At 47.8% G+C, this 23,831-nt stretch overlaps 2 protein-coding genes across 2 annotated transcripts; one reads left to right on the top strand and one right to left on the bottom strand.

The window, feature by feature from the left end:
• Positions 1-4,072: 4,072 nt before the first annotated feature.
• DYRK3 (dual specificity tyrosine phosphorylation regulated kinase 3) lies at positions 4,073-11,163 on the bottom strand. The gene is made up of 3 exons (XM_084220810.1): positions 11,031-11,163; positions 10,318-10,433; positions 4,073-6,618 (listed from the first exon to the last, which is right to left on the bottom strand). The coding sequence occupies exons 1-3, from the start codon at positions 11,068-11,070 to the stop codon at positions 5,053-5,055; spliced, it is 1,722 nt and encodes a 573-aa protein (XP_084076936.1). The 5' UTR covers positions 11,071-11,163; the 3' UTR covers positions 4,073-5,052.
• A 2,205-nt stretch (positions 11,164-13,368) lies between these two features.
• Positions 13,369-21,165, top strand: EIF2D (eukaryotic translation initiation factor 2D). Its single transcript, XM_084220811.1, has 15 exons — positions 13,369-13,486; positions 14,502-14,692; positions 14,924-15,007; positions 16,999-17,089; positions 17,660-17,767; positions 18,076-18,365; positions 18,462-18,579; positions 19,044-19,089; positions 19,231-19,334; positions 19,456-19,614; positions 19,730-19,819; positions 19,925-20,020; positions 20,228-20,348; positions 20,681-20,855; positions 20,955-21,165. The coding sequence occupies exons 1-15, from the start codon at positions 13,431-13,433 to the stop codon at positions 21,023-21,025; spliced, it is 1,800 nt and encodes a 599-aa protein (XP_084076937.1). The 5' UTR covers positions 13,369-13,430; the 3' UTR covers positions 21,026-21,165.
• The last annotated feature ends 2,666 nt before the right edge of the window (positions 21,166-23,831 follow it).

The raw sequence follows: 23,831 nt of genomic DNA, 5'->3' as shown, positions 1-23,831 counted from the left end.
GAATGTCATGGCAAAACTCTGGTGAGTTCTAATTACAGCACTGTTAACGAGGGGAACATTGGTCAGAGCAGAGCTTCATCACGTTTAGCACAGACACAGGAACCTCCCACTCACACAGTGACAATTTTCTCTCCTCTCCAGGCAGATGCCACAGGAGGTGGTGTCTGCCAGCACAAGGTAAGTTCCACCATCTGGAAAGAATTAATTCCTTTTCCATTTTAATCAAGGACTTTAAGGAATTTGCACACTCGATTGCTACAGAAAATGATGCATTTATTTTCTTTTTTAAAAATGACCCAAAGTACAACTTCAAGGAATCTGCTCATTACATTTACATACATAGTTTGAGACTGACTGATTTCCAGAATGTTCCTCCACACTTATATATCCACATTCCCCACCCTATCACACCTCATCACGATATTTCTAATAAAAAGGCAAAGCTGCAGATTCTGAGCACTGCTGACATTTAGCTGGAACATCTGCAATGTGTAAGAGCCCCTGGACAGGAACGTGGCTGCAGGGAGGCTGGTAAAACCCTGAGTGCTGTGTGTGGGGAGGCTCTGGACAGCACAGGCTGCCCAACCCTGCCAGCCCCTCTGATGTGGAATTAAAAAAATCCAAGGAAATGTTCTGGAGCCACAGATTTGTCCTGGTACAGAGGGATTTACAGAGCTGGAGGTGTCGGTGGCCTTTTGGAACGTGAGAGCTCTCCAAGGAGATGTAGGAGGTGTATTTATTTCTACAAACTGCCCTTAAATTAATAAAAAAAATAAAAATCAAGTGGTGTCTGTGATCTTCAGACTCTGCACAACTCCCTGCCAGGAGGGGACAGCCAGGAGGGATTTGGGATCTTATCCCAGGGAACGGGGACAGGAGGAGAGGGAACGGCCTCAGGCTGGGCTGGGGAGGCTCAGGTTGGACATCAGCAGGAATTTGCTGATGGAAAGGGCTGGAAGGGGCTGCCCAGGGGGGTTTGGAGTGCCCATCCCTGGAGGTGTCCAATGACTGGCACTGGTCTGGGTGACGAGGTGGGGATCAGGCACAGGCTGGAATTGATGATCCTGGAGGGCTTTTCCAGCCTTACAATTCCAGGATCCTGTGAAGCACCAAACATTAAATCACACTGCCCAGGCACCCACAGCTCTGAGCACCCAGCACGTGCAGAAACCCCAGGATTTTTCATTAAAGTCTCTGAGCACAGTTTGTTTTCAGTCTCAGCTGGTGCTGCACACAAGTCCCACAGATCTTTCTATATTATTTTGGCTCTCCTCTTCCACAAGGGAATTAAACTTTGGCAGGCAGGGGATTTGTATCATTTCAGCAGAGATCTCTGGGTGCAGCATCAGCCTTTTGCTTGTGTGCCTGGGATTAGCAAGACATTGCTGAGATCATCATATATATGTTTCACAGGCAGGACAGCTTTTGGTATTAAACAAGTAAAAAAGCCAGGAGAGCTGCAGTGAGCAGCCCTTTCAAAAGGACCCTGTGTTTGTTTGAGAGGTAGTTTTGAAGATGATCATCACTGCAAAGAAGTTCTGCAACTGCTTAAAAAGTTTTCAACTGCAAGAGGTAAAAAATATTGTAAGTGATCACTCACTCTTCCACAAAAGTTGGATGAAATCTCTGTCCCATGAATCTGCTGTGAATTTTTGGGTCACTGGTCAACCAGGATTGCCACCCCAGCAGGCTGGGAGGATAAAAAACCCCAGTGAGGAGTTCCTGTGGTACCCAGAAAATCTCTAGATTTAGGTTTGGGTCTTTCAGATGTGCTGCTTGTGCATTGTCATTGATTTCTATAAAAATATTGCTGAGGCAAACAGCTGGAACTGCAGCCAAAGAACAGCTGTTATTGGCACCTCTGACAGGGCAGTAAAACACTCTGAGGAGCATTTTAAAACAGGTTTGGGTGAGTTTTAGAAATGCAGAGCCTGATTTGCTGTAAACACAAGTGATTTGCATGTGTTCTGTGCTAACTTCTGAGGAGAACACCACTGAGGTGCCAGTGCTGGCAGCTCAACAAAGCAAAGCTCCCTCAAAAATAAAAACTGCTCTTTAACCATCCAGACATTTTTAATTTTAGGCTACTTCCAACATTCTCCTAATGATGTGATGGTTTCTGGTGATTTCAGAGCTCACCAGGGTTTGGCTTTCCCAAAAACAAGTGTGACTTTGAGGTTTGGCCCTATCTGGTGAGCACAGGCACTGAGACCATGCCCAGCCCTGATAAATGACAGTGACACAGCCCAGGGTCCCCCACGTGGGGCTTGGGCAACTCCTGCTCCCTTTCACAGGGAACTCAGCCACTCCAGGGTGTGCAGGGATGATTCCTCACTGGATATTTATTGGCTCACCTGGAGGGCTCTCCCAGTTTGGGAATTCTGCATCAAACTATTCACCAAAAGCAAATGTTTTATGAAGAAACTGGGGATTAGTGATTGGAAACAGGACCCCAATATTCTCAGCTGTGTTTCCTGGGTTAGGAAGAAGTTTCCAGCCCAGTAAATATCTGCTGAGGCTGCTTTTCCTTCTCACCCAAATTAGCAATTCACTTAACTACATATTTGATTTTCAAATATGGCAGTACCAAGTAAGGAAGAGCAAGTCTTAAACAAACACCTCGTGCAGTCAGGGCAGGCAGGGCATGCTGAACACATTTTCTAGATGAAAAGCCACAGTTTTGCCAGTTAATTGCTTTATCTGCAGCTTCACAGCCCCAGCCTTAAGCAAAATGACTCAGTGTGCACCAGGGGCAGCCACAGGAGGAATTCCCTCACAGTCACCTCTTCCCACAAGTCACAGAATTCTCAATATTATTCTACACTTTTTATAGACAAAATGGTTCTGAAGCAGGACCCTGCTGTGTGCTCCTGAGCCCTGTTTGTGCAGCTCCCAGGACACCACCACTGCTCCTTCTGCCAGGCTCCAGCACCACCATCACTTTATCTTCTCTATAAAATCCTTTTCCATGCACCTTTCCTACCAAGCTCTTGCTCCTGAAAGGTTCCCTTCTCCTCTCTCACCGGGTGTGTTTTGTTAAAAAGAAATGTAAAGGGCAGAAAAGGAAGAAGGAGATTTCTGCCTTCTGAAAATGTTCCAGATCTATTAGAGAGTCTACTAAAATCAATGATATCTTCTGCCACTTCCCTGGTTCTTCATTCAAATAAAACTTCACTCAGCCTAGCAAATATAAAAAATACCAGCCATGTGTTGTTGTGAGTGACCCAGGCCAGCCCATCCCTGCTGCTTGCTGCACGGATAGGGGCCAGACTGTTATTTTAATATCATTGCTAAGCTCACTGAATTGACACTTGCTCAACAAAACAACTCAGAAGAGCTCCACACATGAGAACCTGCATTTCAGCTCCTGGGAACCTCAGTCTAAAGTCCTTTGGAGCTTTGGCTGAGGCTTTTTGAGGTTTTTTGGAAGCCTCCACCCAGTGCTGTAATGAGCCAGAGGGGCCAGAGCAGCCCCATCTCCTCAGGGGAAGGGTCTCCTACTCAACATTTGCTCATTTATCTTTAAAATCCCCCTGGTGACTCCTTTGTTTGCATAGTGAGAGTCTCCTTCCTTTAGCATTCCAAACCTGCTGCAGAGAAAGTCATTCCATTTAAAACCTTCTGTTCATAAAAGCTCTAAATTGAATTTAAAGTCCTGTTCAGGCACCTGGCAAGGGATCAGATGGTTCTGGAGATGGACTCGGGCCATGAGGCTGCAAGGAGGAACAACCCCAACAAGCTGTGCTGTGGTTGTGACAGGTCACACCACCCTGGCATGTTCTGGGAAGATAAAGGAAGAGGAAATACAAGCTCATGGAGTTCAAGAATGAGAAAATGTAGGCACTCAAAGGCCCCAAGGAAGGCAATTAGAAACAAAGCAGCTCTTCCCATAAAATATTTCCATTTGGATCAGCCAGTTCTTGCACCTTATCAGTCTTTCCTGGTTATGTTTCCAGAGATTTTGTTGAGATTTCAGAGCACACTCCCAATTATAAATGTGTGTTTCCCTCCCCTCCCCTCATTTTCCAGTCACAGCCCTGGGCCTGAAAAAGTTCTGCTTGTCTGACAGGGGTGGCATGTTTGCATTTTTATTAAAAGAGCTTCATGTAATTCAGTGGAATTCACTACACAAAGAGATAATTTTTTGCAATTACCAGAATCTCAAACATGGATATAAACCAGCTCTTGAAGTTTCAACATTTTTGTTTTAGAAACACAGGAAAAACAAAGACACACACCTGGCAGAACTGATGATGGAAATCTGAGCTCCAAAGAAACAGATAATTCAATCATTACCTGAACAAACTGGCCCACACTTGTGATGGACCAGGCCTGATCCCAAATTCCCCTACAAGCTTTCCATAGATTTTTAGGGGGAAATAGCAAGTGTAACAGAAATTAGTAGTTTTATTTAGATATATCCTGTGTTTCATGGCATTTCATTTTTTCGTGGCTGCTTTGAAATTTCATCATCTGAGTATTTTCTTTTCCAATAACAAATTCCTTTGGTGTCTACCTCCCATCACAGTTTTTAAAATCCCAGGATAGATAAGGGAAAAGCAATGCAGAGAAATAAAATTCTTCAAACTTAAGCAATTTGCAAGTAAGTTCCTAATGCATTACATTAATGCATTTGTGCTTTTGACAAGAGATATAAAAACTTTCCCCTGGAACAGAAAGAGTTCAGCTGGAGAGAACTGAAAACATGAAGTTTAAATCAAGTTCCTTTCCTGCCTTAAGCAAAAGAACCTGTTGAACCATGATAAATGGTTTGACTTCTAAACCAGCAGTTTTAAACAGCACATCAGCCAAACTGTCTGTAGACCCCAGCTGAGCTGAACCCTCAGCAGTGGGGTATGCACCAGGTGTGAGTGAAGCAACTGGATAAAATCAGCCCTTTCATGTGCACATTTCTGACTGATCTTCCAATATTCCAGACTGAGCCCCTAACAAAAAGTAAATCCATTAAAACCTGCTTCTTTAATTTCCTCCCACGGCATGAAGAGACAGTTAACACACAGGGGGTGTATCCTGGGAACGCACCACTCCCCACTAGCTGACCAGTTTGGGGAGCACAGTACACAGAGGGATGCTGCCACTGGGCTCAGGGGCCAGACTGGCCCTCAGCTTGCTGGGGACTGCAGCCACGGGAGGCAACTTGTTAGCAATTCCTTGGAAGGAACCCGAATAGCTGGAAATCCTCCTGCCGGAGCTTTTCTCCAAACCGGCCGCTTTGGGCACCCGTTTGCAGATCCAGGGGTGCCGCAGGGCCTGGCTGGGAATCATGCGTGTGGAAGGATCCCAGCTGAGGCAGTCCTTCAGGAAACCAGTGAACAAGGGGTCATCACAGCCCTTCAGAGCTGTCACCCAGTCCTTGTTCCCTGGGGCACCCCGGACCTTGCCCCGGCGCGAGCGGCTCCCGCTCAGGGTCACCTTCCCGTCCGGCTGCGTCAACACCGTGCAGTAACGGGGGTGACCCTTGGAGTTGATGAAGTTCTTGGCTCGCTTGGATTGTTCCAAAAGCTTCTGAGGTGGCATTCCAAGAAGTTCCATGATACAGGCCAGTTGGTCTGCCTCGTCCTCTCCAGGGAAAAGAGGGTAGCCAGTCAAAAGCTCCACCAGAATACAGCCAAAACTCCACATGTCTATGGGCATCCCATAGCGGCTCCCCAGGATCACCTCTGGCGCCCGATAAAACCGGGACTGGATGTAGGTGTAGACTCTTTGGTGCTCAAAACAGCTGGACCCAAAATCTATAACCTTGATTCCACTCCTCCCTTGCTGTTTTAGGAGGATATTTTCTGGCTTCAAGTCACAGTGGATGATTCTGTTTCTATAAAGGGCATCCAAACACTGCAGGATGGAGTGAGCGAATTTCCGAACCAGCTGGAGGCTGAACCCCTGAAACTTATTCCTTTTAATCAGCTCATACAGGTTCATACTCAAGAGTTCAAAGGTCATGCAGATGTGGTTCCGAAAGGTGAAGCTTTCCAGCATGTGGATCACATTCATGCTGCCTGTTTTATCCTGCTTCTTCAGGTGCTCCAGGATCCTGATCTCCTCGGCAGCTTGGCGATGGAACCTCTTCTCATTGCGAACCATCTTTAAGGCCAGGTGTTGATGAAGTTTGTGATCATAGACTTTAGCAACTTGTCCAAAACTGCCCTTGCCAATGATTTTGAGCACCTCATACCTGTAAGCCAGGTGGTCGTGGGGCACGTGGATGTAGCTGCCTTGGTCGTCGTCGTAGCCGCCGTTGTTGGGGCCGCCGACCACCCCCTGCCTCTTTTTGGCAGACGGCCCCACAAAGTAAATCTCGGAGAAACTGAAGATCTCCTGCTGCTCATAAGCTGATAGCAGATGTTTGAACTGTTTGACAGCTTCCTCTGGAGCTTGGGAGACAGCTTTATGTGATTTCAAGGAACTTCCATTGCCTCTAGCACCAAGGCTCTCTAGGGATTTCTCTTTTGTCAGGGAAGGAAGAGATCTTTCTGGAGTAAGGCCTGCAGACTGAATAGTGCTGCTCCTTCTATTGCCAGAGTCCTCAAATAACTGCTCCACTTTGACCTGATTTGCAGCCAGAGGGTGATCCTTCATTATAAGTTTGTTGATAGAAACCTACAAGGGAAAAAAAAATTTATCTTTTAAAGCACAGATTAAAAATAAAATCACTACCAACAGAAAATGGGTAACACGGATAAGGTTTGGCATTTATTAGGAACAAATATAAAATGCTGGGCTAAATTAAGTTACAAGCGTAGTTATAGAAGGGTACACAAAGAGAAAGCAACTCCCTGAAACAGCACATGTGCTTTTAAATCCAGAAAGAGAAACTCTAGACAGCCAAAGACTCAAACAACCACAAAATACCTATCTCCAGTCTGTGGAGGGCCAGGGAACAGCTATGTTTAGCTTCAAACGTGGGTGCAGCAGCACAACCACCAACAGATGCAACTTGCACCTGTCTGGAGCACGGAATGGAACGTGGATGTGCAGAGAAGTGGCAGGAAGATTGCACAGCCAGGCTGCCAAAGGAACACAAAGCAACACCAGCAGGTGACATATGGCTGGTGTGAGGCAGCTGCATGAGGAACAGCAGGAGGACAGGGCAAGGCAAAGTAAACCATCCTTTAGAGAAAAATTAATTGTGGGGTTTTAATTTCAAGGAGAAAACATCATCATATCCACAGCTCTCTTTGAAATCATGGTGGAATTATAGAATATCCTGAGCTGGAAGGGACTTACAAAAATCATCAAGTCCAACTCCTGGCCCTGCACAGGACACCCCAAAATCCCTCCCAGTCCCTGAGAGCGTTGTTCTGGAGCTCTGGCAGCCTTGGGGCCGTGCCCATGCCCTGGGCAGCCTGTTCTGTGCCCCACCACCCTCTGGGGAAAGAACTTTTATCCAACCTAAACCTCCCTGAGACAGCTCCAGCCATTCTCTTGGGTCCTGGCATTGTCACAGAGGGAAGAGAGAGCTGCACAACTCTCTTAACACAGACTCGAATAACCAGGAACAACTCCCACTCCAACTCAGCTGAGAGCAGTCTGCAAGCATTCCCTCTTACCACCATGTGCTAAAATATTTACATCTGAAACAAACCCACACGAGGTGAGAAAAACACTGTGAAATTTTCCAGGCTTGTCAATTTTACTGTTTAGTAAATGCTGAACACCCCGGAGGTCAGTTCACCACTAGCACTGCAGTTTTTCCTTTTCCTGCTTGCTGAGAGGCAGCACAGAGGTGTTGTCCCTTCCCAGGCAGAACTGAAGAAGCCCTGACTGAAGCAGCAACATCTGTTTTCCATTTTGTCCCTTAATCTAAAAATAAAGATCTCAGACACATGCCAAACCAAATCCCTGAAAACCAAAATAACTACACAGGAATCAAACAAAAAAATATAAATAAACCTGCAGCCCCACGGCAATAAAACCAAATTCCTTTTTAGTTACATCCAGTCCAACATCTCAGCAGGGTCAGCAAATAAGGGAAGTGAATGTTCTCCCCAAAGCCAACTACACACAGCTCATAAAAGACTCTGTTTGTTGGTGCTGCCTTGCAATGTTAGTTTTTGCTCCCAAGCCCCAAAAAATGGGCATTTCCCTGCAGAAGTCAGCTCTTATCAACATGGAGAAATCCTACCAAGCTCCACTCCTCCTATCAACCCCAAAATGCAGCGTGCTGGGAGGGACACGCCTAGCCAGAGTCTGCAATAAAAACAACAGAGCCCAGCCCTGGTAACTCGGAATAAACGCCTTTTTCTTGGAGCCTGGCTGAACCACCGAGATAAGAATGACATTTTTTCAGAGCTGGCTCAAAGATTCTTCAGTCCAGCAGACCCAAACAAAAAGTTTACAAATAAACAGAAGATATAAACACAGAACTAGGGTCACACTTGTTTAAATATTCTCTACCCAAGAGCAGTAGCAGCTCTGCTTGTGCTGCTGTTCATAGCAAACATTTTGTACCTTTGAATCCCTAAATAAACCAGCAATTCATGATTCCATTTATCCTGGAACGATTTCTTAATGAAGGAATTATGGCTTTGGATTTCAAACCTGACTCAACGGTAGTAAGGTCTCAATTTTCATTCTTAGAGGACTCCCAAAATCAGTTGCCACATGATGGTGAGACACAAATATAGCTCCATCTTCCCCTGAACTCAGAAGAGCTGCACTCAGATGACTCCTGGGTAACAGCAGCTTTCTTTCAACAGCTTTATTTTACAAATCCCAGCCTCCACAAGTTTTTTGTTTTATTGCTGAAGTGCAGACAAGAAACGAGGCTGACAACACCAGTGGCACCCTGTTGAAAACTCTCCCTGATAAAACTTCATTTTCACTGACAAGGAAACAGTTACTGCAATTCCTACACAAACTGGTTTGCAGAGATGCTCTGAGCACTGAATTAAACAGACTGAATCCAGCCCATGCATTCTCAAAGCAGAGAGACTTTGTGTTCTCTTGCTGGCTCAGATGAAGGAAAGGGCAGCTGCAGCCACCAAGACACCTCAATTCTCATGTAACATTACATAATAATAAAACACCTTGCAAGAAAACTAAAACTCCAGGTATTTTCCCATTAAAACTCAGCACCAACATTTTCAGCCTCAGCTCTTGCTTGCCTGATACCACTGAGGTTGGATTTTTGTGATACATCACCATGCAAACTGGGCATGCTATAAATCCTTAAGCTTAGCCTAAGAAGTTAACAGGCTTCAAGGAAAAAAACAGAGATGAAGACAAATCAAACAAAATATTCATGGGTTTATATTTGTATTTCACTGGATAGTTCCACTCTACTGACTTGCATTCAGTTATGAACAAATGAAGTCACACTACAGCTTGAAACACTGCAGCTGAAATGTTTCCATATCCCTGCACACAAAAAACCCTAACCCTACAGCTCAACAGAACTCCAAATTCCTTCTGTTCCCCCTCAGCATTTCCAAAAAGAGGAAAAAAAAAAAACAAGACTCACGCCCCTGAGTTTGCACAGACCAAATTTGTTACAACAAAATTCCACAAGGTGATGATTTTCAAATGCATCTTACTCAGGGCAATGTCTATTTTCACTTTTTAGAAAGTGAGAGGCTTTTTTTAAGCTTAAGCTCCTTCCCTTCTGCCAGAACTCAACAAGAGCCAGAACACATTTAAAACCCATCTAAAGGACAGATCAGTGTACAAAAGTACAGCTGAACATGAGCACTACTGAGCCAATTAAAGGGAAAAAAAATCACCCAGCTCCACATCTCCTGAGGGAACAGAGCCCTGATGAAAGAGCCCAGCAACACCTTCAGTTCATAAGGACTATTTGGGTAGCAAAAGAAGTGACAGATAATGCCCAAGTTTTCAGAGCAGAAAGATACTTTTGTGAGGTGTTTGGCAGCCACACAGACTCACACTGCTCCTTCTGCTGCTCCTACGTACTTACCCGTCAGAATTTTCATGAGGGAAACTAAAATGGAAACGTGCAGGAGGAGGCAGAGCGAAGCATGTGTGGATTGACTTATCAGGGTACAAGGTGACACAGCAGACCACTTCAACCCTTTGTAAAGTAACTTTTTTTGTATTACACACAAGCTGTGTTTAATAAAAAAAAAGGAAGATGGGATTCCTGAGGCTGCCAGCAAGTTCTGCACCGAACACAGCACATCGTTTTCACGCTCAGAAAAAACAATAATGTTAAGAAGCCTCTACAAAGCTGCAAAATCCCACTTTTAAAATCTATTCTCTGTAGGGAGGTATCAGACCCCCACACAGTTCTCACTCCCACACAGCCCAACGTGAAGACACAAATGACTTTAAAATACTCACATGGGGTCTTGAAAGGGAAGGAAGTCCTGAAGGGCTCTGTTCTTCATTTGTAGGCTCTGGGTATCTACACTCATCTATCCTCATATAGGAGTCGTATAATCCATCTCCAATCCTGGCTGGAACGGTCCCACACACAAACCAGTTATTTACAACAATTCACACCGACAGACACAGAGCCAAAAGCTTAAATGCACATTTTAGTCTGTAAAATCAATGATTCTCCTTCATTCATTAAATGATCTTTGGAATTTAACTGAATTTTCAAACCGCAGGAGTGTGATGCTTATGGGAAATCTTAATTCGAGGTACTTTTAATTTAGAGGTTTTTTTGGTTAATCAACTTCTGCGCTGCAAAAAAATACATCCCTAAGAATCACTGACCATCATTCTCCCCGCTTCCCCTTAATCAGGATAATCCCAGACGAGCAGAAAACGAGCAAACACTTAAACATATTATAGGACTATCCTCTAAAGCAGGTTATCCCTTAAAAATGAGATGTGAGAATTACAGCTGCAAAAGCGTGCGGAAGGAAAAAAAAAAAGGCGGCGTCTCTCGCTGTCGGCTGCTCAAGAACTTAAAATCGCGACGCCTATCGCGACAGACCCGACGGACGGCTGGGACCACGCGGGGGTCTCGGTGGCCGCCGACCCAAACCGCATCCCCCTCTTTCCCCCCAACCCCGCGGGACCCCCGGCCGCCCCCTCCTGCTCACCCGCTGCGAGAGGCCCGTCCGGCTTCCTGCCGAGCAGCATCGTGTCGGGGGGGCCCCGGCGCGGGCCCCATTCCCGGCGGGTGCCGCTGCCCAGCGCGGCCGCTCGGCCCCGGCCCGGCCCGGCCGTTGCCCCGGGAACGGCCCCCGCCCGCCGCCCGCCCGCGCCTGCGCAGCGCCGCCGGGGCGGGATCGCGCCCGGGGCTGCGGAGCTCCAGCGCTCGCCTCGCTTCTCCCCTGAGCTAAACCCGCCCTACGAGACCCCACACCGTGGGCTGCGGAGCTCCAGCGCTCGCCTCGCTTCTCCTCTCAGTTAAACCCGCCCTACGGGACCCCTCACCGGGGGCTGCGGAGCTCCAGCGCTCGCCTCGCTTCTCCCCTCAGCTAAACCCGCCCTACGAGACCCCTCACCCGGGGCTGCGAAGCTCCAGCGCTCGCCTCGCTTCTCCCCTCAGTTAAACCCGCCCCACGGGGCCCCCGCTCCCCCGGCTGCGCTTCTCCCCTCAGCTAAACCCGCCCTACGGGACCCCACACCCTGGGCTGCGGAGCTCCAGCGCTCGGCTCGTTTCTTTCCTGAGCTAAACCCGCCCCACGCGACCCCCGCTCCCGGGGGTTGCGGAGCTCCAGCGCTCCCTCGCTTCTCCCCTCAGCCGAACCCGCCCTGCGGGACCGCTGCACACTGCGGAGTGCTCGGCCTGGGGGCGAGGAGGCCGCCGGGGCTGGATGGCGCCCGGGGCTGCGGACCTCCAGCGGTCGCCTCGCTTCTCCCCTCAGCCGAACCCGCGGCTGCGGAGCTCCAGCGCTCCCTCGCTTCTCCCCTCAGCCAAACCCCGCACCCGGGGCTGCGGAGCTCCAGCGCTCTCTCAATTCTCCCCTCAGCCGAACCCGCACACCGCGGAGTGCTCGGCATGGAGGAAAAGAACCCCCTCACACCGAGGTGTGGAAGGAACGCTCAGTAGTAACGTGGTTGCGAAGATCTGGATGGTGGCAAAACGCTGAGCGCTGCATGAGCGGAGGGGTCTGGGACAGCGCAGGCTGCCTGACCCTGTCGGCCGCTCTGCAGGAATTGATTTAGGGTAAAAAGTCCAGGACAACGTTTAGGTCCCCACGAGCAGCCATGGATTTGACCTGGTACAGGGGGAGTTACAGAGCTGGAGGCATCGGTGGAACATGAGAGCTCTCATTTGGAACGTGAGAGCTCTCCAAGGAGATGTAGGAGGTGTATTTATTACCACAAACTGCCCTTAAATTAATAAAAAAAAATAAAAATCAAGTGGTGTCTGTGATCTTCAGACTCTGCACAAGTCCCTGCCAGGAGGAGACAGCCAGGGGGGATTTGGGATCTTATCCCAGGGAACGGGGACAGGAGGAGAGGGAACGGCCTCAGGCTGGGCTGGGGAGGCTCAGGTTGGACATCAGCAGGAATTTGCTGATGGAAAGGGCTGGAAGGGGCTGCCCAGGGGGGTTTGGAGTGCCCATCCCTGGAGGTGTCCAAGGAAGGATGGATGTGGCACTCAGTGGTTTGGGCTGGGGACAACTTGGGCATCAGGCACAGATTGGATTCAATGATCCTGGAGGGATTTTCCAATCTCTATAACTCTGTGAAAGCTGCAATTACTACGATACTCCTGTAATACTCCTCCTACCCATTCCACACTCAATCTCCACCTAGAAATCGATCAGGAACACTCAAGCAAATGTATAAATCACAGCAAGAATGCCCAGCTGCCAGGGCACATTAACCAGAAAACAGCTGAGAAATTTAAGCACAAAAGAACCCCCACGTTTCTGAGAACCCCTCCTGTGGAGGAGCCCGGGGGCACCTTGAGGGGACCCCAGAGCCTGGCGGGGGACCGAGACCCCTGAGGAAGCTGGCGCTCAAGGAGCCGGCCATCAAGGAGCCGGGGTGGGGAGACCGAGACCCCCTCAGGAAGCTGGTGTTGGGGAACCTGGGAGCCCCTCAAGGAGCCAGGGTGGGGAAACTGAGACCCCCCTCAAGAAGCCAGGGTGGGCGGACCGAGACCCCCTCAAGGAGCTGGGGCAGGGTGACCAGGACCCCTCAGGCGTTGGGAGGACCGGGACCCCCTCAAGGAGCTGGAGTGGGGAGACCAACACCCCCTCAAGGCGGGCGAGGGGGACCGGGACCCTTCAGGGAGCCGCTCAAGGAGTCGGGGCAGGCGGACCGGGACCCCTCAAGGAGCCGGGGCAGGGGGACTGGGGCCCCTCAGGGAGCTGGGGCAGGGGGTCCCCAACGCGGGCGAGGGGGCCCGGGAGCCCTGAGGGCGGCGGGGCGGGGGTCGCGGGGGCTCGGCGCGGCCGGGCGCCGTTTCCAGCCGGACGGTTTATGGGCGCGGACGGCGCCATGGCGGCCGCCGCGGGCTGAGGGGACAGCGCGGGCCCGCCATGTTCGCCAGGGCGTTCCGCGTGAGGGCCAACACCAACATCAAGGGCTCGGACCGGTGAGTGCCGCGCCGGGACCCCGCAGGGACACCCGCCGGGCCGGGGGGACGCGCGGGGTTCGGCCCCGGGGTCGCGGTCGCGGGCGGCGATGCCGCCGGGAGTCGCTGCTTTCACCCCCTGCTTGTGATACACTCCCGGCCTGAGCACGGAGTGTGCGTTTCGCTTGAAGATGTTGCCGTATTTAAGCCAGGTTTAATTGAAATGTTACGCCGAGGCCTGGATGAGGCCTTCTGTGCTTATTTATAGCATCGTTCAGTGTCTTACGGGGCTGTGAGATGAAGAGGGGGTTTGGATAAGGACGTGGAGTGACAGGACTAGAGGGAATGGCTTCAAACTGGAGGAGGACAGGTTTATATTGGACATTAGGAAGAAATTATTCCCTGTGAGGGTGGGAAGGTGCTGGCACAGGGTGCCCAGAGCAGCTGTGGCTGCCCCTGGATCCCTGGAAGTGTCCAAGGCCAGGCTGGACAGGGCTTGGAGCTGCTTGGATAGTGGAAGATGTCCCTGCCATGGCTGGATGGGATTTAAAGTCTCTTTTCAGCCGAACCATCTGTAATTCTCTAATTCTTTATGTTCCTTAACAGCACTGCTGGGCTGACCTCCTGATTGTTCAGGTTCACCGAACACTGCTGTGAATGACCACAACCCCCCCCGTGTTGGTCACTGGGGTTTAAATTTCAATTAAAACTGTGGGACAGGCAAATCTGGCTGTCCCCTGCTCCAGCTGTGGGTGACAGGCTGGGCAGAGCGAGTGTGGCACTCCCAGGTTGAAATCACAGCACAAAACAGAGGCAAGGGCAGCAGAGAAGCTGAAAGCAGATGTTTAAAGAAGATAGGAGCAGGGCAAGTGTATTCTCACATCGTTTTTAAACCTACACACAAATGCTTGAAATTATCTCCTGTGAAGAGGTGGGAATCTCAGGAACAGCCAACAGACAGAACAGCAGATGTAGGAATTAGTTTGTGGGGTGGCCTAGGCAGCTTTGTAACACATTTGGGATTTTGTCATTGCAGGAGGAAGCTACGAAGTGATGTGGCAGCAGCTTTTCCCAGCCTGAGCACTGAACAACTGGCTGAGTTGGTTCCAAACAAGGAAGAGCTCAATGTCATCAAAATATACTCTCACAAAGGGGAGGCCATCACTGTTTACATGAACCACAGGAACCCAATACTGTTTGAAGTTGAGAAAGTTCTGTATCCAACAGGTAGAGGGAGGGGTTTGGAGTAATCCTCCCTCTTTGCTTATCTTCCCAGTTATTTATTGTGGCATTGTTTTGATTTCACATTTCTTTATTATCCAATTAAGTGTTTTATTATCTAATTAAGTTTAATCTCCTTGATTATCTAATGAGAATTTAATCTTAAAGATGAAAAGAAACAGCATCTAGAAATGTTCTTAATGATGCATTTTTATTTGTGCTTCTCTTTTGGGACAGTGTACACTCTGTGGGTCTACCCAGACCTTCTCCCTGCCTTTGTAACATGGCCCCCAGTGCTACAGAAACTCGCAGGAGGGGCAGGTAAGAGCACCAGAACTTTGTCCCTTTGCATTGCAAGGAGTTGCTTTCAGGGCTTTTTAGATGTTTTCCTTCACAGTAGCAAAAATGTACCTGAGACAATTAAAAGGAATGAATACTCAAAAATAATTTGTGGTAGTGGTGTCCTAGAAAGGAAATAAATCAGCTGTAAAAAGAGTTTGTGAACGAAGGAAAGTAGGTGAAGGTGTTTAAATGCAGTAACCTGCTCCGTGTGGGAGGCTGAGATTTGGAAATCCCTTCTCAGGGTGATGAGCAGCACTGAATGGCACTGCCTGTGCCATTTGTCTGTCCCTTTTGAAAGTTCCTTTGCTGCCACCCTGCTTTCTGTCAGTGCCCAGGTGAACAAGCTCGTCCTGTGGATAGGAAGGAAATTTATTTTGGAAGCTGCAATGCAATCACTGTCAGCCAGACTGTGGATTGTGCAGGTGGGGTTGGAGCTGAATTCCTGGGTTACTGGCTCTACCACCTCATTATGGATCAAGACTAACAGGAAAGGACTCTGTTTTCTGGAACCTGCTTTGGATGCAGTTCAGACTCAGGAGAATCAGCCCATTATAAACTTTAAATTGCTGAACTGCTCAAGCAGAAAAAGATTAAATTTGAGCTGCTGCAGCCTTGATCTCTGCCTGGAAGTGATCACGTAGGAAGGGATGTCTTTTTCCATGACACAGCATCCAAAGTGGAACTCAGGTCTCTCTGCTTTGTTTGCTTTTGGGGAAAATAAAGTGCTCGAGTGTGGAGCTGTGATAGACATCTGAGAGAGCCTGGCTGCTGACTTGTAATGACCCAGTTTCTGGGGAAAAAGACTTGTTAATGGGGCAGGACATTGATGAAAGAGGCCTGCGGGTCATTCATCGCCCCTGGCAACCAGGCTACCTCTGTGCAGGATCCAAAGATAAGGAGCTGGCCAGGAGACAATGGCCACAAAGGCAGGGGGAGAGGTAGAGCCAGTCCTCAGAAGGGAGAGGAAAGGCACCAGGCTCTCCAGTGCTGCAGACTGGAGCACTGGAGGAGATTCAGTCCCTAAAAGCAGTATGTTTTGGGATATCTCTTCCATAAATTCAAATACCTGCTGTCTGCCCTGGTAATTTGCATAATTTAATGCTGCTTATGTGGTCACATTAAGACCTTGATGTAGTTTCTGTCCCCAGCCATGTGAAGCTCTGGTGGCAGTTGCAGAGTTCATTGTAGACTTGATTGAAATACTTGTGACAATGAACAGGGGGAAGAATCTTGGCTTCTTCAGCCTCCACATTAAATCAGGGATGCTGAGAAAAATGTAAGTGAGATGTCTGCAAAACCAAGCCATGGAACAGCTCAGAGTGGAGTCTGCAGAGAGCTGCAGTGGGGGGGAGCAGCTGCTGTTCCCATCCTTTGGTGAGGGCATCGTGCCACACCTGCAGCATGGAAAGCTCTGCTTTGCTCACATCCCACTCTGGTTCGCCCAGGTGTGGGAAGCAGAAGGAAGCAGGGATGTGATTTCTGTCCAGAACAGCAAGGAGGCAGCTCCCTGAGAATTCCCAGCTGGCTGCAGCTGATGTGGCACATTGGGGAGGGATGGGGCAGCAGTGGCAACTTTGAGACAATTCTCTCTCCAGAGAAAAAGATGCTGGGGTAACCTTCCCTTGGGAAGTGTAAATAGATTATTCCTGGTACTTTTCCTTGTTCCTTTCCCTTTTCATGCCATCAAGGAAGAGCTTTGCTGGGAGCTGGTTAAAAACCGTCCCTCAGGTCTGACAGGGATCAGCAAGCTTCATTCCTCTGCAGTTTTTTGGGATGTGCCCAGCAGCCTTATGGATTGGATCCCGCACTCCACGGGGAAAAGCGGTGCTTTAGGAGGAGAAACAGAGAATCCTGTTCTCCCTGGCGTGTGCTCAGCTCGTGTTTTTGCTGAGTAACGGGAGGGAGGGGGGCGGAGGAGGCGGTTCCTGAGCGTTTCATTGAGAAATGGATGCGCTTCATTCTTCCCGCAGACCTGATGCTGCCAGGAGTTGTGGTGCCACCTTCCGGCCTCCCTCAAGTGCAACGGGGCACGCTCTGTGCTGTCACTCTGCTGGGAAACAGGTACAGAGCATTCTCCAATCCACAGCCTGTCAGAAACTAGAAATGAACTGAAGGGTTTTGAGGAAATCATAGCAGGAGTGTTATCTTCGAGGAGCCTCAGCAGTGGAAGATACAGCAGGAAAAAAGCCTTAATTTTATGGGTTAGGATATGTTTGAGCTGAAGTGGGAAGCTTTGTAAATTGGTTCTTTTGGACAACATTTTTAACAAAAGACTGTATTCTGCACAATTGTCTTTGTGTCTGTGTTGAAATTCTGAGTGAGGGAGTGCTAAAGCCATTGGTTTTCTCTCACTGCTGGTCTCTTCTGGCAGTGCATGTGCTTCTTGTAATTTATTAAAAGCAAGAATGTGTCACTGCACAAACTTAACTTCATCCAGGCTCTACTTACCCTCGGGATTCTTTGGAAAACCTTACATACCAGAAGGATAACCAGAAAATATGTAGGTGCTTGGAAATTTGTAAAGAGCAGGGAGGTTGTAAAATAAATTCAGTCTGACACTTTAGCACAGCCTGTGTGCAGTAGCACAGTGTGTTTGTGCTGTCCTGCTCCAACATTCCTTTCTTTTCCCAGAGCTCCCGTGGCAGTTGGAGTTGCCACCGTGTCCACGGAGGAGATGCTGGCTGCTGGAATGAAAGGGAAGGGCTTTGCTGTGCTGCACACTCACCTGGATCACCTCTGGTGGGTAACTGCCAGGCCTTGGGGAAAATGTGCAACAGGTCTCATGTGTTTACTGAAATCCAAATCTGTGCCCCACCAAGATTAATCTGTCAGGGCAACTTTGTGAATTATTTGGGTACAGCTTAGATAGGACCTTTGTTTTGAATTTATGGAGGAAGATGAGTTCAAAGTAAATTTTACAGTTCAGAGATTGCAGAAAAAGACCCCTGCAGGTGACAATGCCTTTATTTAGGGAGACATCTGTTCACTGTCCTGTGGTTCAAAGCAGCAAAAGGAAAGCTGTGTTCTGCTTTTTCTTCCTTTTGTAGGGAATATGGTGACAAATCTTCTCCTCCTACCTTAGCTCCCTTGGTAACAGATTCTGCTGCAATGGAGAATGCTGGAGACAAGGAGGAGCTGCAGGGGAAGGAGCCTGGCAGCAGCTGCTCCCCTGAGCCAGAGCAGCACGTGGACATCAGGGATTTGAGCCTGAGGGACAGAGACACTTGTGCAGAACTGCTGGGGAAGGAGGAGCTCCATGAGAACAGAGCTGCAGAACCAGCTGAGGATGCCAGCACAGAGGACCAGCAGGAGGCTGGGGACAGCAGGACCCCACAAGGTATTTTTGGATCCCAGTGAAACCAAACCATGCCCCTTTGGTTTGCTGAAGCTCACAGACAACTCACTGCCTACCTGTCCTTTTTTCTCCCTGCAGAGCAAATGGATGCATTGTTTAATCAGTGCTTTTTCCATGCCTTAAAATGCAGAGTAAAGAAGTCAGATCTCCCTCTGCTCACCAGCACATTTCTAGGCAGCCACATGGTCTCATGCTGGTATGTGGGAAGGAGATGGAATTGGGATTTGCATGCTGGGATTTGGTCTTTAAAATGTGGAGATTGTGTGGGATATTTAGGAAGAAGGTTTTGAGTAAAAATAAAATCCAGTTTTTAAAGAAGGTTTCAATTCTGCCAGCAAATACTTTGATCAAATACAATCCTTATATTAAATACTTGGATGTAAGGATTGTCCAGACCTGGATTTGCACTTGGAAGCCAACTTGACTTGGCTGACATTGGTTTCACCATGGTTTAGTCACCTGAGTGGCAGCTTGCCTGCCCACAGGAGCATCAGCACTAATTTCACTCATCACATTCAGGTTATCAGCTTCCTTGGAGTAATTCTTCCTCTGTGTGATTTGTATTCCTGCTGTTAAGAAACTTCTAGCATAAGCAGCAAGATTTAAGAAGAAATGAAGGGTGATTTATAACTAAAAAACTTTTTAAAAATCCATTTATAGCCCTGCTGGAAAACAACTGGACATAAAGAAATCAAGCTATAAGAAGGTGAGATTTTTTTGTTGGTTTGGGTGGTTTTTTTTTTAAATTAATTTTAATAAGTAACAGAAGAAGAGAAAAAAAGTTTAAAGCACAAGAGCAGGAGTTTAAAATGCTTGACTCCACATTTCTAATTGTTGCTTCCTTCAGTTCTCTAAATTCCTGCAATGCATGCAGCACCAGAGGATCTTACAAGTGAAGGAGCTGAGCAAAGGTGTGGAGAGCATCGTGGACGTGGACTGGAAACACCCAGAGTACGTAGAATAATATCACAGTCTTAAAGGAGTTGGGAGTCTCTGAAAGAAGGGAGTGGAATCTGCTGCCTCCAGCTCTGTTTCCATCCCTTCTACTCACACCAAACAATTCTTGTGGCAGCATTAAAGCATTTGCAGTGCCTGAAGGATTTTCCTCAGCCTCTGCTGCCCAAGACAGCAAAAGTGAAGACAGAGAACAAGTGTACCATGCTCCTGAAATCATTCCACTCTATGGGGTCTCCACAAAAATGATCCCACTCTTTCAGGAATCTGGACACAGGTAAGCACAAAAAAAAAAGAAGAGAGAGACCAACAAAACTGTAGTTGCTGTTTCTCTCTTGCTGCCAGAACCCAACACCCAAATACTTTCAGTTAAAAATTCTCTTTGTCTTCAGAAAAGGCAGCATCCTCTCAAGCAGTGAGGTGAGAAACATCATCATTAACTACGTGAAGAGTAATGAGTTGGTTGATGAAACAAACAAGAAGTGAGTACAATTGGAACTTTTCCTCCCCTGCTTCCAGAGTAGAGGCTGAAATTGGAGGAATAAAAGTGACCTGGTTTGATCCATCTGTGTGCTTTTGTTTTGCAGCTTTGTAAAGGTGAATGCCATTCTGTGTGACTGCCTGTTGGATAAATCAGAACAGGATGAGATCTCACACCTTAAATGGGATGAACTCTTGAGCAGGTGATTGTTCTCTCAATATCCCTTCCCCAGACTGCACAGATTTATTGCCTGCAACTCAAACCCCATGCTGGGAGCTGCCTGAGTTATAATTTCCTGGAGATAAATAGGAACAAGATGAGATCTCACACTTTAAATGGGACAACCTTTTGAGCAGGTGCTTGTTCTCAATATCCCTTCCCAGAATGACACAGATTATTGCTTTGTCAGGTGCCTGGAACGACTGCAGCCCTTACACCAGGTGACATTTTCTGGACAAGAACCCGTGGTGAGGAAAGGAAACATTGAGCCCATTGACATCAGCATAGCACAGAGATCATCAAACAAGAAGGTGAAAAAAGACAATTAAATAAGGGGGGTTGCACAGATGAGATCCCAGATCCTGAGGGCAGCTTTGGCAATCATTATTAACCCCTCAGCAGTGGTATTTCCAGTCCTTACTACTTTCTAATCATTATTAATCCCTCAGCAGTGATATTTCCAGTCCTTACTGGTCCTTATTAGTTTCCAATCATTATTAAACCTTCAGCAGTGACATTTCCAGTCCTTACTAGTTTCCAATCATTATTAACCCCTCAGCAGTGATATTTCCAGTCCTTACTAGTTTCCAATCATTATTAACCCCTCAGCAGTGATGTTTCCAATCATTATTAATCCCCACAGGTGACAATTATCAAGAACCTTGAGCTGTATGGTCTGGACCCACAGTGTGTGGCCAACACTCTCCAACAAAAGGTCCAAGCCAGTGCCACCATCAGCCCAGCACCAGGAACAAAGGACAGAGTTCAGGTCCAGATCCAAGGCAACCAAATCCATCATCTGGCCAAGATGCTGCTCGGTAAGAAGATTCTAGAACTGGATTGGTTGCAGCAAAACTGAGATTTTAATTGTTCTTTAACTCTTCCTTAGCTGAAGTGAGCTCTTGGTTGTGTTGCAGAAGAATATCAGCTACCTCGGAAATACATCCAGGGCCTGGAGAAGGCTCCAAAGCTTGGTCGCAAGAAGTAGGAGAAAAATCAACTGTAAGGATTGCTCAGCCCTCATTATTTTCATTATTTATAGAAGTGTTTGCTGCCAGCAAATCAAGGATCATGCACAGACCCTACTCATTCCACAATGAGTCCTGGATGTTTACAAGGTCTGGAATTCACCCAAATAATAATAGTGCTCCAGGTGTTCCTTTTTCATAAAAAGAAAAAGCTCAATAAATCCTTTGGCATTATCCTCTTGTGATTTTTTTAAATGGAAAATTGATACTGAAGCACTGGATGCTACAGTGGTTTTTGGGTGGTTTAACATTCTTGCTTTGCATCTTTGATCAAGTATGTGGAATATGAGAAAAAGCCATTCCAACACAATCCTGGGCCAGTGCAATGTGTTCTGCCATTCAGTAAAACCCACTGTGGCCTAGATGCTATCTTTTAAAATATTTCCAGGTATTGAATTCAGACATTTCAGCACTGAGAATTAACTGCATTAGCTGGCCTTCTGTAGTTTATATTATTTTTATATATAAAAATGCATTTTAATGTATGACATGAGCTGTAATTTATCACAGCTAACAGTTCTGTCAGTCCCAGCTAAAAGATTAAATTAATGGAACACTTTGGTCAGGTCTTACAGGTGTTGATGTTCTTTAGCTCCTTAACAGTAAGTTAGGAAATTTAAAGGAAGGATTCCTGTATTTCCCTTTAGACTAATCCATTGAAGTTCCATAGGAGGGCACCAGAAAAAGAAGGGCAAGAGATTTCTTTAATTACTGACAGCTTTATTATCATTGTCTCTTAACACTGTCTGCGTAAGAACAAATAGTTCCAGAACCTTCAAAAAAAGCTGAGAGTGAGACATTTTGTAAAAATGCCATAGAATCACTAGGGAGTAGTAAAAATAAATTACAGCATTGCAAAAATGCATTTCACTTTGCCATAGAAGCTCTACTATTCCATCCTATACACATTATTTTACAGGTTTTACAGTAGCCATGGAAAATAAACTCACACGACCTAGGCGAGACAATTGCTAACCAAAGGCACTGCCAACAGGCTTTGCGCTTAAAGAAGGGGCAAATACTTCTACAACCAGCTCAACTGACCCATGAGGATTTGAGTTTCAACACCCACCAACTCTTCAAATGCCCCTCACATTGAAAAAAACCCAAAAGAACGAGCCCTGCTGGTGGCAGGAGGTTTTCAGCAGCATCCACAGTGATTGCATACGAAGCCATGCCTTCTACAAACTGTCAAAGACATGCTGGGGCCAGGAAGGGAGAGGGGACACTCACCAAAACTCACCAAAAAAAAAATAAAAATAAAGGAAACCTGCACAACTTTCAGCCAGAAAGAAAAGGGATTTCAAACCAAGCGTGTGGCTCTTCCCTCTGAGAGCCACCAGGCAGTTTTTACAGCGCTCTTCCCCACGGTGGAACTGAAGTATTTATACGGTGCTGTCAAGGCTCAAAGCACCAGATAAATGGTATTTAAATGACTCCACAAGTGAACAGTGAAGTGCTAAGTCTGCTTGTAGCTGGACAAACAGCCCCAGAGCACGGCAAGTGCTGCTCTGTGGCTGCCAGCAGTTGTTAAAGGTCGTTGGGTGTAGAGTACAGTACAGCTGGAGGCTCCTCTGCACCAGAGCCCTGCGAGCAAACCCTCACTGCTGACCAGAACAGGAGCTGCAACTGAGCTTGGCAGAAAGTGGCTTTCAACCAGCCAAGGGCTCCAAGTAATGCAGTTACTCTCATAAGGTTTAGAAACAAACATACTCAAAATCTGGAAAAAAAAAATCCCAAGCAATCACCTTCCAGAAAGAAACAAAGCAGTTCCTCATCCCTCCCCAGACACGAGGGCCTCGTCACACCAGTGCTGTGGGGACAGGAGGGACAAGGCCTCTGCACAGCTTCCTCCTTAGCCCAAATGCAAAGTTTTCACACTTCAGGGAAAAAAAAGGCACTGAGGTAAATTTGAACTCCTCCCTGTTCCCCAAGAACCTGCTGCCTCCCCTCCCACGGGGTGCAGTGGGATCCCAGCAGCCACGGTGAGCTCCATGGAGCTCCAGCACTGACATTCCCTGCTCCCTGGGCTGTGAGCAGAGGGAGGGCTGGCCCTGGGTGTGTGCAGCGTGCTCAGCAGGGAGCACTGAGGGTAAACATGGGGCCCATCCTCTCCCCTGGGATCCCTGGAGCATTCCCAGCCCAGCAGTGATCCCTGCACGGCCTCAGCACCAGGAGTGAGGGCAGGGACCCAGCCTGCAGCTCGAGGGATGCTCAGCATGGCGTGGTGGCAGCCCTGAGACAGGCAGAGAGAGACTTGCTGTCCCCTTCTGGTTCCACAGAGAGAGAAAATCCTGGGAAGCTTCCTGGACACGCAGGACAGCACCAGTTGAGAGTGGGGAGGGAGAACAGGGCACAGGGACAGCAGGAGCAGGAGGAAGCCCAGGTGAGGTGAGCAGAAAGCATCCAAGGACAGTAATTCCCTTCCTTGGTGCCACCTCCACACCCCAGCCCTGCATGGGGCTCCTCTCCCTCGGGGCCAGGCACGTTCACAACTCAAAATCTGATTTGTGAAGGGGTTTTGAGCTTTCCTGGGTTCCTCTGATGGATATTGCTAAACCTTCAACACTGAACCCTCAACCTGTGCCCCAACCATCACCTTTACACTTTTCAAACAGAATTTCTGGAAACATAGGTCCCAATTCCTACAGAGTAGAGAACTGGTGAAACCCTGGCTAACTTAGCTAAGCATCAGGGACAGTTACTGTAATTCAGCTCTTTCCAAAATTAGAAGTCAAACAGAATCAAAAATGAATGATTTTCCTG

The sequence above is a fragment of the Fringilla coelebs genome, assembly GCF_963513975.1.
Source record: "Fringilla coelebs genome assembly, chromosome: 23".
NCBI classification, from domain to species: domain Eukaryota; kingdom Metazoa; phylum Chordata; class Aves; order Passeriformes; family Fringillidae; genus Fringilla; species Fringilla coelebs.
This window is presented reverse-complemented; position numbering and strand designations above follow the sequence as displayed.

Coding starts and splice junctions, on each gene's coding strand:
- DYRK3 (XM_084220810.1), bottom strand. CDS start 11,070: ATGCTGCTCGGCAGGAAGCCGGACGGGCCTCTCGCAGCGG. Junction 10,434..11,030: donor GGACGGGCCTCTCGCAGCGG/GTGAGCAGGAGG, acceptor GGACCGTTCCAG/CCAGGATTGGAGATGGATTA. Junction 6,619..10,317: donor CTTCCCTTTCAAGACCCCAT/GTGAGTATTTTA, acceptor TTTCCCTTGTAG/GTTTCTATCAACAAACTTAT.
- EIF2D (XM_084220811.1), top strand. CDS start 13,431: ATGTTCGCCAGGGCGTTCCGCGTGAGGGCCAACACCAACATCAAGGGC. Junction 15,008..16,998: donor GAAACTCGCAGGAGGGGCAG/GTAAGAGCACCA, acceptor TTCTTCCCGCAG/ACCTGATGCTGCCAGGAGTT. Junction 18,580..19,043: donor AGCCACATGGTCTCATGCTG/GTATGTGGGAAG, acceptor ATCCATTTATAG/CCCTGCTGGAAAACAACTGG.